The 15,161-nt window shown below is 32.9% G+C and overlaps 1 protein-coding gene across 1 annotated transcript in view; it reads right to left on the bottom strand.

The window, feature by feature from the left end:
• Nucleotides 1-15,161, bottom strand: part of LOC129234670 (mediator of RNA polymerase II transcription subunit 23-like) — a 125,640-nt gene that overhangs the window by 74,225 nt on the left and 36,254 nt on the right. The window contains exons 9-12 of the mRNA XM_054868714.1: nt 5,969-6,064; nt 2,631-2,834; nt 1,757-1,843; nt 1,416-1,618 (exon numbers count right to left, since the gene is read on the bottom strand). Of these exons, the coding sequence (XP_054724689.1) occupies nt 1,416-1,618; nt 1,757-1,843; nt 2,631-2,834; nt 5,969-6,064 (590 nt within the window). The remainder of the gene's footprint in view (nt 1-1,415; nt 1,619-1,756; nt 1,844-2,630; nt 2,835-5,968; nt 6,065-15,161) is intronic.

The raw sequence follows: 15,161 nt of genomic DNA, 5'->3' as shown, positions 1-15,161 counted from the left end.
TCGCAAAACATAGAGAAAACACATTAAGTACTTAAAACATACAGTAGGGGGAAAATTCAGGTACAAAATAAGTTGAACATACTTTTGTAAATTATTTTTTCTACTTTTTATAAATTTTTCATTCAAATTTAGTAAGACACTTGCGCTGCAAAGATATTTTAGGTTAGATTTCAATTTAGTTAATTTTCACCTTACATTTTAATTGCATCTCGCCAATTCCTTTTTCTTTTTTAACAAAAAATAGTTTATGACATTAAATCTGCATTCAGATAACATTAAGAGGAAACGGTAATAATAGCTTTTATATCAATAGATAAAATTTTCAGATGATTGATAGTAAAAATTAGTTTTTGGTATAAATGAAACTTTTCAAAACTTTTGTTTCAAATCTTTCTCTACTACAACTCAATAAAGGTAATGAATATAAATATCTTCTCTTCAGCTAACTGCATTTATACTACATATATGCAGTAGCATAACTAGGGGTTGGCAGGAGTGGCTCTCGCCAAGAGCGCAGGATTTCAACGATTAAAAAAAATTTTTTTAAGAGTTCCTTTTTTAATTATAGAATTTGAAAAACGCTTTAAAAACAAAAATAAATAAATAAATAAATAAAATAAATAAAAACCCTGCAAGAAAAAGAGCTAGAGACAAATACATAACATCTATTGAGAAGGAACATTAGGCATCACTGAAAACAATCCTAAAAATGAAAATAAGAAAAAAAATTACAATGCTGCCTCCTATTTGTTGAATCAACTAATCAAAATGTTTCAAAAAAAAAAAAAAAAATGGAGGTCACAATGACTTCTGGTAATTGGCTCTGAACCTGGGGGGGGGGAAGCAATTTCTTTAGTTCCCCAGGGGCGCTAGACCCCATAGTTACGCTACTGTATATATGCACCCCAATCACTGAACACTTAGTATACTTCAGTCTGTTGTGATTATCTGTTAAAGTTGCAAGGGACATTTCTTAGTCAAAGTTTTTACTGAAATACTATACACAAAAACATAATATATTGCTCTTACCTTCGCAGCTACAACAATAATCATTCTTAGTTCAAATAACAAGTTCCTTTACTTTTTATTCATTACTAGTTTGCATAATTCTGCTTTAAAGTTCATTGACAGCAGGGACACCTTTCATTTTGAATAAATGAAAATAAATACAATTTGGAACATATTAGTACGTCCGAATATAATGAAAACTAAAACTCTAACACTTGCATTAACCACTTTTGTTTCTCCTATGAGCTTGTTTGTTAAATATATTTGGATATACTTTATTGGTTAATCATGATTATTTGTCACTTGGCCTCACTAAATTTCATTAAAGCAATATGAGATTCAGCTAAATTCCTTTTGACATGCCTGAATCAAAACATAAAATAACAGGAGAAAAAATATATACAAACTCTAAATGGCCAGATAAAGCAGCAGGCATTCTTCGTTGAAGCGTAACCTGTTCAAGCTGTGCCTTTTTCATTAAGTGTATCCAGATCGATGTGATTGCAAAGGCGTGTGTTGCACTAGCTTTAGTTATGTCTGGCAAAGGTAAAGCTTCTCTTTCTGGATAGAGGAAGTCATACAATTTCATAACAGGTAAAAAGTCATTTAGCTAAAATTTAAAAATATTTAGAAATTAGTAAGAGACGCAGTTAGCACTGAAAATTATGGTTCATAAAGCTACTGAACAACAGGCAAAAACTAAATGCACAGAATAAACATATGCAATAACATTAAGAAAAAAACATACATGATTCTTCTGAATGCTTCCAGATATGAATTGAAGCAAAACCCACATCAGATGGTCTCTCCCTTTACGCAAATTGCGAGCACTCAACTAAATAAGAATTAAGACAATACTCTACTTTACATAATAATATTAGACAACAGAAAATACAGCAGTAAAAGCAGCTTATATTTCTAAATGGAAATTACTTAAAGGAAATTTTACTTAACTTTAATTACACATAAGAAACACATTTAAAATAAAATGCAAACTAAAAGAAAAAATAAAAGAAAGAGGATAGAAAGAGAAAGGAAACAACGCCACGAGGTAAACAAAATAAAAAAAGAATGCACAATATTAAAGGGAAATAACCCAAGTAATTCAACTCTGAAGGTGTTAAAACTCTGAAGGTTTCAATCTGAGCCCCTGATATTGACTAGATATTTACTTAAAAATAATATTTATGGGGGTGATGAAAGTTTTCCCCAAAAAGCATCAAACTGTAGCAAAGTCCCCGTCACCCCCCCCCCCCCAATTCTGTGAGAAGTTTGGTTGGCATAATCCAACAGCAATCAAACATTTTGCTTAAAGTGTTCAATATACCTTCAATTCATTTACTTTAAAGTACAAAAAAACATTTTAATAATTTACATAAAGTTTTAAAAAATGCTTCATATGATTAAATGGAAGCTTAAGAGTAGGTAGGTCATGAACACAGATAAATCAAGGTTGCTCATCTAAGAGGGGAGAAGGACTGTTTTCAGAGATATTTTTTTCTTTTTTTTTGGGGGGGGGGAGGACTCTTGCTTTTGGGAGTTGTGGCAATATTTGGGGTTGGGGTGCATCCCTGAATAAATTGTACTAAAAAATCATGAAACTTCATAAATAAATAAATTACCTTTTTATGCAATGCTAGAACCATATGAGGAAAACTTGCATATTGGTATACAGCAAAATATATTAACTGGCTTGACAAATGATGCCAAAGCAATTGGGTAGGGCCTCCATCTTCCATGGATTCCGTTTCATGCTCAGACTTTTCCATAGCAGAAACAATTATCTCTACCAGTTGTTCTTCTAATACAGGACATCTTTGCTTGGTCTAAAAATAGGGGCAATGCATCAATACAGCAGAGAAAAATACTCAGATACAAGCTGACATACATTGCTGCTGCAAATAATGCAAAATTGTTTGTGCAGACTCTTGTCTTGCAAATGACCTTAGTTCTTAACGCATGGCTCTAAGCTCTATTAAGGCTCCACGACGCTGATGTTTTTGCATTTTAATTGAAAATTATCATAAAATTTGCTCAAATTTTCTCACTACGTAATTAAGTTTACTTATGGAGCAGCCAAAAAAAAAAAAAAAATTTTTTTGCACCCATTTTATAAGATCAATTTCTCTGTGTAGAGGATAATTTTTGGCAAGATTACTACAAGATAGTAGAAGATCAGGTGTCTGTCCAGGATTTTTTACAGGGTCCGTTTTTTCTGAAAAATCAAATAATTTTGCGGAATTTTTTTTTTTTTTTGCTAAAACGAAATTTTAGAATTTAGAGAGGGCACAAACTGCATCATTTAAACTTAAAGTTGAGTGTTTTCCTCTTCTATGTTGAGAATATCATTCTGGAATGTTTTTCTAGTATTTGGCGAGGGGGGCGGCAGCATCGCTCTCTCAAGTAGTAATATTTATCTACCATTCTACATACTATTTCTGTACAGTATTTAAAATCATTGTAACAAAAAATAAATAAAATTCAGACAAGGGTTCAGCATTTAACTTTTTGAACCAAGACACTCTTAAAAAGCATAGAATTTCGTTTAAAACTAATAAATTCCATGATTTTAACAAAAATAAAAAGAAATTTTATTTGTTTACCTCTTAACAAAGCATACTAAACATCAAAAATTTAAAAAATCGGATTCCCATAGTGGATGCAGAGATCGCAATTCTCAAAGTGAAGGTATCAAAAGTATAAAAACAGCTTGTAAAAGAAATATTTTTGATAAAAATATTTTAAAATTGCATTTTGGAGTCCTTTGATAAACATATCATTAATATCTGTGAGTACAGGTGAAGCAAAAAAAAAGAAAAAAATTAAACCATCGATTCAGCATTTTAATTTTTGACTCATAAAAAAAAAATGGAATTTTGCTTTTAAAACTTGAAATGAGAGATTTAACAAAAAGAATGAGACTTTTTATTTATTTGCATCCTAATGAAGCGAAGTTATCTTGAAAAAAGAACAATATATGATTTTCATATCGGATGTTAAAAGATTCCATTTTTCAAAATGTAGACATCTAAAGAAAAAAAAAAGGTAATCAAAAGAGTTCATTTAAAGTTAATCATCCTTGTTAGCATCGAAAAATCAAACACATAATTTTCTCCCAAAACAACAGTTAAACATCGCACATCGCACCACACAACATGCATCATCGCAAATATTGACAAGCTGGTAAAATGATGAGAATGTTTTCTAATCAAGTCATTATAAAGGTTTAACACCAGACGCTAAATGGCGATAATTTTGAAGTTGGTAACCCTCTCTGAAGCGATCATATTTTTTTCCCACCATTCATATTTACTATCCCTTTGCAGCTCTAAGTTCATTTTGCTGATATAAATTATTATTATTGTTTAGTAAATCATGAGCAGGGTGAAAAGTGCTTACCTATGCCTTTTCCAGAAAAAATACCCAGAACACCGCTGCTATTTAGGTGTGATAAAACAAACTAACAAAATTATTTAAAACCAAACTTATTTTCAGCTGTTAATTTCTTTCCAAGAAACAAACAACAAGCATTATATTTATTTGGCAGTAGCAATTATTTATCGCTTGCAGGAGCATCACAAGAGTGCTTTTTTTTTTCTTTGCAAAATTAGCAGATTTTGTAAAGGTGGACCCCTCTAATTTGACTTTAAAAAAGATTCCAAAAATAATCGGTTTAATATGCACTATTTTGCTTTTAGATTTGCTCTTTCAATAAACAATATGTTAAAAATCCGTTCTTGTTTATCAGAGTTTTGTGAAGGGTTCGTTTTGGTTGATCCGGATTTTGTGAAAGGTTCGTTTTGGTTGATCGGAATTTTGTGAAAGGTCCGTTAACAGACCCAAATATCCTCTGGCCAGACCCCTGAAGATTAACTAGAGAGAGAGGAAGAGGTCAAAGCTATTTGAAGAACCTAACAGTGGTAGTCTGGCGCCAGAACTTGCAGTCTATTTCAAGGCTCCGGTTCTTAAACTAAAGGAAAATCCTATACGTTACTACAATGAAACACAAGAAACTTATCAATTCAACTTATAAAAATCAAGCACTGTCTAAGATGAATTGTTCTAATTTGGTTGTTTTACCCTTTTTTCCAAGAATCAGTCTTCAAATTGCAAGAATTTCAAAAAAGTTTAATTTTTCAGTTGTATTTTCCCCTATCAACAAACTAAAATTTTCGCAACTAAAACACCCGGTTCTGGAACTTGACCGATGGGGCATTTATAGCATTTATTGTCAGTGTCAAATGACATACATAGGACAGACCCGACGTTCTCTTAAATTCGGTATCAAAGGACATGAAAATTATGTCAAGAAGCAAGATTTAAAACGTTCCTTGATTGCACAACACTGTTGGTCTTTCAATCATTTTTTCGATTTTTCTTCTGCCAAGGTTATTCATGGGTGTTCCTCGATTTATGATTTAGATTTTTGGGAATCCTATTACATTTGGAAAAATTCTGCTTCAATAGTTAATGATTTGTCAAGTACTCCCCCTTTCCCCAGTGTTTGGAAATCTTATCTTTAAAAAACTTTCTGTTTGTGACGTTTTCCCGCACTATAGGTGTCGTTGTTCTGTGACGTATGTGTTTCCGGTTTCCATGCCTATTTACTTTGCTGCCTTCCATTTTCTGTTCATTTATCGTGCGGTTTACATTGTTGGGACTTTTAGTTCTTTTCTTTTTAGCACTGATGAAGGGGCTTGTATGTGACAGCCCCGAAACAGCTGTTTGCCGAGTTTTTAACTCTTTTATACTACTTTATTTGTACTTTATACACGTTGTTGTCCTTTTTACTCACTCCATAGTAAAAAGTTTTCGACTGCTTTTTTACAATTTAATAATTGCTATGAAAATATATCAAAAATATTTTTATTGTTTTATCAAAATTTTATTTTATTTACATTCATTTCAAACATCTTCTAACATAGCATACTTGCTAAGAGTGATATCAGCCAAAACATACCTGCTTTGTAAGCCCAAGCATACCACATACCATGTCCCTTGAATATGGTTGTTCTAAAACATATTTTAAAAGAGCAGTCTGAGGTTCCATGAGTTCCTAAATTTAAGAATAAGAAAGCTTAGAAAGTATTATACATTTTTTATTCATAATTATTGTTAAAAAAATAATTGTTAAAAAAAGTAAATTGCAATAATTTCTGATTATTGAAGCAGATGATACGCGACTGCTGCACAGGGACTGATTTACGGTGGGCCATTCGGGGGCCCAGGGCATCAAAGGAAAGGGGTACCAAATTTCTGGCATCCTTTTTTTTTAGGGACCAGTGTGTGGGGACTTCAACTAAAGGGAACAAAATTTTTTTTGAAACTTGACAAAAAAGATTTTCTTGACTTTAAAATCACGAGCAGTAACAAGTTGGTGTGTAAATCCTGCAGATACAAAAGGACTGAGGCATAACCATAATGAAATTTTGAAAGCTCTCATAGAAATGAATTTGAATGTCAATGAATTGCATTTGCTAGAAACTATGCAAATGCTCTGCATAAGATGTTAAAGTTAGAAACAGCTCTATGTGTCACAATATGGGATACTTCAAAGAGAAGACAATATGAGAAAAATTTTACAAAATCCATCTCTTGATCTGCCATATGTACCAAATTATTTTAACATCATTGAGTTTATCACAATTATGCATGCTCAGTTTGAAATATATGAAGAAACAAATGCTTTGGTTCTAGATTATAGTGCAAAAACACAGAAAAAAACTCCAAAACAGTTTTATGATGGACAATGTGAAGAAGTCATATTAGACTCTAAGCAAAGTTTCAAGATTTCCTGTTTTCATGTAATCTGTGATAATTTAATTACAAATCTAATTCAGAATGTCAGCCTATGATGGTATATTAAAGAAATTTTCTTGCTTGTTTGAATGCAATAAGTAAAATATTCTAGAAAGTGCATAAGATCTTCAAAAATCCCACTCCTGTGGTTTGGAGGAATCTTTTCCTGATGAATTTATTCGTATTAATTCAACCATCGAAAAAGAAAGTTCAGTCACCAAAAAGTTCAAAAAAAAAAATCCATAAACTCTGTATAATGGATACTTTTGCCACTGTAGATACAGCCTTGAAATTGTTTTTGACTTTGCCAATCTCCAATTGACAAAGTAGTGGAGAACGATCATTTTCGCTATTGAAGAGAATTAAGTGCCCTTTGCGTACTCTTATTTCTGATTGTAAATTATCTCCATTAGCTTTATCATCAATGGAAGGAAGTTTGGTCTTAAAATTTGATTATGAGGACATTATAGATGAATTTACTACAAGAAAAAAAAAAGGAGAAAATAAAGAATCATTGATGCGCAGAAAGCACATAATTATTTACCTTTACCATTTGTATCATAGTTTTCCATCTGCGACTGTAAAAAATTTCCTAACATGAAAACCATAAATTTCTTTTAGATTTTTATTAAATGATTTCTTTGCAAAACATCTTAATTACAGTCGTCTCTTGCTACTTCGCGCTTCGACTTTCGGGGCTTCACTACATCGCAGTTTTTCTAGTTTTTTTTTCTTTCCAAATATAGTAATTAACCTTTTTTATGCGCTCGTGTAAACTTTTTACTACAAAAGAATAACAAAGTATGTCTTTTAAGTAAGGTGAGCTCTTTTGAGGGGCTATATATAGTTGAACTAGTTGAGGGAGTGGAGGTATAAAATCTCTGAAGAAAGTGAAGGGAATCACTATCTCATTCTAACCGTTAAGCACTTATTGAAAAGTAGAAATAACTGTATTATTACTAAGGGATACATCTGTAGTGTTCAACAATGTACTAGCTTTTTAAGTTGTGTACGTTATACCTTTAATGAGGATGAATGTTGAGGAAAAACGGGGGCACATATGGTCACTAACCTGGCAATTAATTCATCATCAAACAAGTTGAGCTATTTTCATAGATTAGTAGTAGTGTGTAAGAACTACAAGTGTGTGTGTAGTTTATTTTCAAATAGTTAATAACGTGATATCTTTTTAGTCTAGTGTATTATTTTGTACAATATATTGAAAAATACAAATTTAATGATGGCTAAGGGTGCTGTTTCATTTCTCTCTAGGGTGCTCTATCTTAAAAACCTATTTAAATAGTCGTAAATAAGTTTTATGTACTCTAATAAGGAAAATTTTCGGTTTATAAATACAGAATCCTACTTCGCGGAAATTCAGTTATCGCGGCCAAGTCTGGTACGAAGTAACCGCGATAAACGAGGGTTGACTTATTAACTCTTTTTGCATGAAATCGATACTTAAAAGTTTTCTTTCTATCAAAATGATATCCAACACTTACCTTCATATATATATATATATATATATATATATATATTAGGGAGTCCCAAGATATAATGGCGAAAAAAAAATTTGTGAAATCGAATACGCATACCCTCCAAATTTTTTCCATTTCACCTCAGAAACATGAGAAAAAAGTTCCATTGCAATTAAATAACGGGAACCCGTGCCGACTTGAGGTCAAAGTTGGACCTAAAATCCTGTAAGGCGACTACAGTGGAAAAATTGCTAACTACATAATTCATTACTACACGCGACATCAATTTATTTAAAGCAGATATTTACAACAATATTAGACTAAAAGAAACATTACTGTACATATTTTTAATTCAATGTTTGCTTTTTGCAGTCAGAATAGAACGTCCTCTGCTCTTGAACACAACGTAACAGATTGTTTTTGTTCCTCATCAGCTGTTAGCAAACCATGAAAGTTCTGCATCATTTTTACCGCTCTTTCAGCTGCATCGTTTACTGCACTAAGCTTTGAGACAGTCTTGCATCGTTTACTGCACTAAGCTTTGAGACAGTCTCTTTCACATAAAGGAATGAAATATTATTGACCATACCATAAAAGCTGGATGAATTTTTGAGCAGCTTTTGAGATAATTGGGTCCACATTTTCGTACACTTTTATCAAAAAGCACAAATCTTTTTTGGGTGCTTAGACTGTCAAAATGCATTGAAGCCATAGTTTCACGTATATTGTCACTACAAAAAAGCAGACATCAAACAATGCTTCATTTTCCTTCGTATCTAATTTTAGTTGTGAACTAAATAGAATAGTTTTAGGGAGTAAATCGCTCGAGCCATCCATCGAACTTTGTGAATGACTCCCGGTGGTCTTATTTTAAATTCATTTTCTGGTATATCCACCTAAAAATATGATAGGCAGTTCTGTCAACTCTTGATAGTCATCCCTGAGCGTAATATTATTAAGTTCAGCACGGTAAAAGTCAAGTAAATTTTCCAAGTTAGGGTACAGTTCGGAACAACTCCGCAGCTCCTCCATAGCACTGTATTTAAGTGAGATAGATCAGTTCATATATGTGATGGCGGCAAGCAAAGGAAAGCTTTTCTCTATCAAATTTTTGCTCAAGAATAGCGCAAGAACCACTTAAAGGACCTGTTCTGGAAGCTGTAATATCACAACTTAACTTTGTCTTCGACATTCCAATCTAAAACTGCCTTTCAAACAGCCTTTGTTCTTTTCCTGTGGAATTATCCAGTTTAGACTCAGCAATGAGTTGTTCCGTCACATCCATATAAAATAACAATAGATAAGCGATCTTTTGATTTTTGAGCACTCAAAGCAGGCAACAGTCCCATCTTCCTCTATTTTGATTAACCGAAGTGCATCAGCATGTGCAATATAGAATCAATTGTTTAAAATACTTGAAAATTCTTGTTGGCGCTGCCTGAATACTTCTTGCAGTTTCTCTGCATTTTTTTGTAAGTCTCTCTAGATTTGATACAGGTTTTTAAGTTTATTCACACAATTTAGCAATTTATTTTTTGGTGGGAACGCGTGCCTTTTCCCAAAGGATGATGCATTCCCGAATAGCGATATTTGCACTTTCACTGATGGTTAAATTTACTTCTCGAATGTTATAAAACAAAACCGACAGAACTTGTCCGTTAGAGGGAAGTTTCAAGCCCGTAGTTTGTTGTTTTACGACTCCTATTAAAAATATCCCTTTTTTCAAACTTTGCAATTCCACTGCCATGTTTCGTTCCCTATGGAAGGACTATACTGCGCTCGCTGACCGGAATGTATTCGTACTGACATGTTTGACGGTTTGCAAATTACTACGGATAAGCCCCCCTCCCCCCAACATATGTTTTTCTGTTTTCATTTGTTTTCTGTGCACTATTTACAGTTGTTTTGAGCTTTGCAAAATATCGCGTCGCCAGCATTCGCTTGCTTATATGAATACACGTGCTATTTACACGTTTAGACCTTTAGCCGCAAGTCGGCACGGGTTACCGTGCTTCAAATTGCATGAAACTTTTTTTCCAACGGTTTTGATATAAAAGGAAAAAAATAAGAGGGTATGCGTTTTAAAAAAACGACTTTCATTTTTTCGGGACACCCTAATATATATATATATATAGAGAGAGAGAGCTACAGTAAGAAAGCTTAATGTGATCACTTTGGGACAAACACGGTTAATAACAATAACCAATCGATAACAATAACCGAAAAGAATCCAGGACACACAAAATAATGATTTTTTCAATCAAGAAGCATTTATTTTTACAAGTGCAAATGAAAATTACAATAACTCAACTAAATGCAGATATAAATTATAAATTTCTAAACTAGCAGAATCTAATAGCTCTTTTTATTCCTTTCGACTTAACCATCCGTCCGATGCTACAGTCTTTTTTTTCCTTTTAAGAGTAAAGTCTGATTTTTGTCGCATTAACCAACTCTTTACTCGCACATTCTTTTCCTCGACATTCATAAATACTAATTTCAAAGCAGATTCAACTGCACCATTTTTATCTAGCACGGTTTCGCTTGTTGTTTACATTTTCATTTTGTTTTCAATTTCATCACCAATTTTTTAGTAACTTACTAAGTAATGACTGAGAAATGTTTACTTGTTCTACAGCATCTTTGATTCATCATGGTCAAATTGTCAATGCATTTTAAAATGTCAATTTTTTTTCTTGACAGTTAAATTATTGCGCTTTCTCTCCATGGTTAAAATGTTTGATCATCTAAAAGTGAAGTTTTTAGTGTAACTGAGCAGAAAAAAAGAAAATCTGCTTTACTGGTAAGAAGATAACTTGTTTTTCTGGAAGCTACTGTCAGGGTTTGCCTTTGTATTTCTTTTGATTGAGGAACAAAAAGGGGAAAAAAATCAAAAATTTATGAAAAAGTGACAACAATAAACAAAGGCACTGGTTACAATACACAACTTTTTTAACATGGGTTAGTACAAATGTTACGGAACTTAGTGATTCTGATAACATTAAGCAAATGATAACATTAACCGTGATCACATTAAGCGGCGCCTACTGTAGGTATATAAAAGAAAAAGATTGAAGGAAAATTTTTATCTAAAGAGTCTGTAAGCTCAGATAAATATGAAAACCTTGTTTCAACCCCTGAAACAAACAAAAGCTTTTGCAACTTTTTGATGCTTCAAACATTTTTGTGTGAATTGAAGAAACTTTTTCTTAATCATTTACATTTCACTAAATTTATCCGTAATTAGCTGTTTAGTTATACCTGAAAATGGTTGTAAAAGCCGATTCTATAAGATTTAATCTACCATTTTTTAATCTATACTGATTCTTGCTATTTTAAATTTTATTTTAAGAGACATCAGTTTGTTGTTACTGGATTACATTTGTATTTCATGCAGCAACAGGGACCGATTTACACACCTGGGTGTCCCGTGGTACTGACAAAGATGGTGCCCTCCCCCCCAACACACACAATATATATATATGTAAGGATCTCGGCTGGTCTAGGAGTATTCTTCACACAAGAAAGCATAATGACGACATCGTATACTAATAAACATTTAATAATTGACAGCACAAGACGAATACAGGAACATAGAACAATAAACATTAAAACATCGAGAACAACACGTCTTCCACCACACTTCCCATCATTCCTTCCTCTTCAACCCGCCAAAACTGGTCGCGTCGCGCACAATCTCACTCCGCGCATAGGAATAATAAAAACATAGTTCACAAGAGTTCGAGTTCTTAATAAAGCGTCTTAGAAAATAACACATCACCACACTCGTCCATCCTGATTATTCACGTCCTCGTGAACTGGTAAAATTTCGTTCAGAGAAAAAAAAATGAAATGTTCTAAAAAGTTTCTTGGAAAGAGGAAAAAAAAAGGGGGTCTGCAAATCCTTTGGAGTCGGGCTGGCATCAAGTCGTTGCTCCTCCATCATCATCAACATCATCATCGTTGTCCTAATCTTCATTATTTAAGTCATCAGCATCGTTGTCGTCATCATGGTACTCATCATCATCAGGTGGGTTTTGAAGCTCCGATCATCATCAAAAGCAGAATTTAAACAGGAACACCAAAAAAAAAAAAAGAAAAAAGAAAAACACTAATATTTTCTTCTTCCTTTTTTTCTTAGGGACAAAGTTAGTCGGTTGGAGTTTTTGTCAATTTTTTCATAAAGTCAGCAGCAGATGTAGTCGAGTGAGGGCCTTCGTGTGTGCCAACTTTGGTGACCTCATACCGATTGTTTGGGTTGACTTTCGTTACTCTGTAGGGACCAAGAAACTTAGGTCGTAACTTCATACCTGTACCAAACTGAGTTCTTTGTATGGCAACAAAGTCTCCTATTTGATACTGAGTAGCAATTTTTCGTTTTTTATTGAAATTCTTCGTATTTTCCTCTTGAATTTTAAGTATGTTTGTTTTTGCTGTGTTACGAAGCAATTCTCTATCATCATGAAATTTTTGTTCATTTTCTTCTTCAAGTAAATTAAGTATTTCTAGATCTTCGTTCGAACGCATTTTTACACCTGTCAAGAGTTCGAATGGTGAAAATTTTGTAAATGCATCGATAACGGTCAAAATGAGTTGATAGTTCTTATTTGTAGACATTAAAGGTGCTAAGAAATCAACGTGATAAGTGCTTAAAGGGCGATCATCTTTTGGGATTGGATTCAAAAATCCATCTTGCTTTCCACGTTTTTTATTTACCAAAATACAATGCACACAATTGGAAATCACAGTTTCGACAGCTTGTTTAAGGTTAGGGATAAAATAATTTTGTTGTACAACATCAACAGTTTTGGCTACTGCAAAATGACCGTTTTCATGTACATGTTTGATAATCTCTGTTTGCATATCTTTGGGTACAACGAGCAATTCGCGATCATTTATCAATTTGTACAAAACACAATTTTTAACTACATAGTCATTTACTTTATTTACCTTGACTAGGGCAATTACTGTTTTTAAATTTTCATTATTTTGTTGAGCTGCAGCGATTTGATCTGTCAAGCAATTTTGAGTTATCATCAATACAGGATATCTACTTAAGGCATCTACATGGTTCATTTTTGTTGCGGGGCGATGAATAATATCATAATTTAACTCTTCAAGCAACATGGCATATCGGGCAATTTTAGGTGATATATCTTTCTTAGATAATGTTTTCTTGAATGCGTCACAATCAGTAACAATCATAAATTTAGTATTCAAATAATGTCGAAATTTTTTAATTGCTTCAATGACTGCTAACATTTCAAGTTCATAGCTTGAATAATTTTCCTGCTGAGGGGTCGTTTTTCTACTAAAGTAGTAAATTGGGTTATAGATGTTATTCGAAGACTCTTGTAGGAGTATAGCACCAAATCCGTGTTTACTTGCATCAGTGTGTAACTGAAGTTTTGCGCCAGGACGAAAAATGTCGAGAACAGGATAAGAATTTAACTTTTCCTTTAAAACAGAGAATGCCTGATGTTGTTCTGGTCCAAAAACAAATGGAGCTGATTTCCGAAGCAAATCACTGAGTGGTTCAGCAATTAATGCATAATGCTGAATAAATTTTCGGAAGTAACCAGTAAGTCCTAAAAATTTTTGTATGTCTTTCACATTCTTCGGCAGGGGAAAATTTTGAACTGCAGAGGTTTTGCAGGAAGAGGGCATTATTTTTCCATTTTTAATCACATGACCCAAAAATTCTATTTTTCGCTTGAGAAATTGGCATATCTTAATATTTAGGTCGAGTCCATATTCAGAGGCAATTTGAAGGACTTTTCTCACCTTGTTTATACCATCCACTTCATCAACGGAAGGAATAAGAATATCATCCATGTAAATAATGACGGTCTGATCAATTAAAAGTTCACGAAAAATGAAATTAATATATTTCTGGAATAATATGTTGCTTCCACTTAATCTGAAGGGATATTTCTGGAATTCATACTGGGCATTATGATTGACAAATGATGTATACTTCTAACTGTTTTCTTCAATATCAATATGAAAAAATGCATTTTTCAAATCTAATGTAGTAAATGTCTTTGCTGAACTTAAAGAGTCTAAAATTTCATCAATTAAAGGTAAAGGATAATGATCTTTAATTGTTTTACGGTTTAGTTTGCGGTAATCAACACATAAGCGATATGAATTATCTTTTTTCTTACAAAGTACGATCGGTGAAACAAAGGAACTACAACATGGTCTAAAAGTATACATTTTTCAAGCCAATCAGCAATCTGGGAATCTACGATTTCTTTTTGCAAAGGGGATAACTGACGGGGTTTGCTTACAACAGGAATCTCATCTTCTAAATTAATTGACATCTTTAAATTGGTTGTTTTAACTTTATCAGGCTTATAATTCTTAATTAAATGACTAACTTCTTCACATATTTGTGGGGTTTGAATATGTGCAAGGTCTAATTCAGGTTCATTGGGCACAATATTTGCGACATTCAATAAAAAATTTTCATGTTTCCTCAAGTTACAACCATTTTTATCAACACATAAAATACCTTGATTAATAACAGCAGTACCAATAATTGCATCCACATTTAAAATATCATCATCAACTACATAAATCAACGTCGAGAACATATAGTCATCAATTTCAATATCAGAAAAGAAAGTGCCAATGGGGCAATAGGTTTTGCTTCCTAAGTCGGAAAATGTTGCACTTGTAGGTTTTAAACTTATATTTCGGAAATTTTTAAAAATTTTATTTGAAAGCGCGGTTAGCTGTGATCCAGTATCAATTAGAGTAGTTATAACTGAATCATTTATTTTGGCTGACTTCAACATGTTGGAGTTAATTTGGAAAGAATTACAAGTTTTATGAGCATAGTCAGTAGTTTCCGTGGGTGAAAATGGAGTC

The sequence above is a fragment of the Uloborus diversus genome, chromosome 1 (assembly GCF_026930045.1).
Source record: "Uloborus diversus isolate 005 chromosome 1, Udiv.v.3.1, whole genome shotgun sequence".
NCBI lineage: Eukaryota > Metazoa > Arthropoda > Arachnida > Araneae > Uloboridae > Uloborus > Uloborus diversus.
The sequence above is the reverse complement of the archived record's forward strand: the minus strand, read 5'-3'. Positions and strand labels throughout refer to the sequence as shown.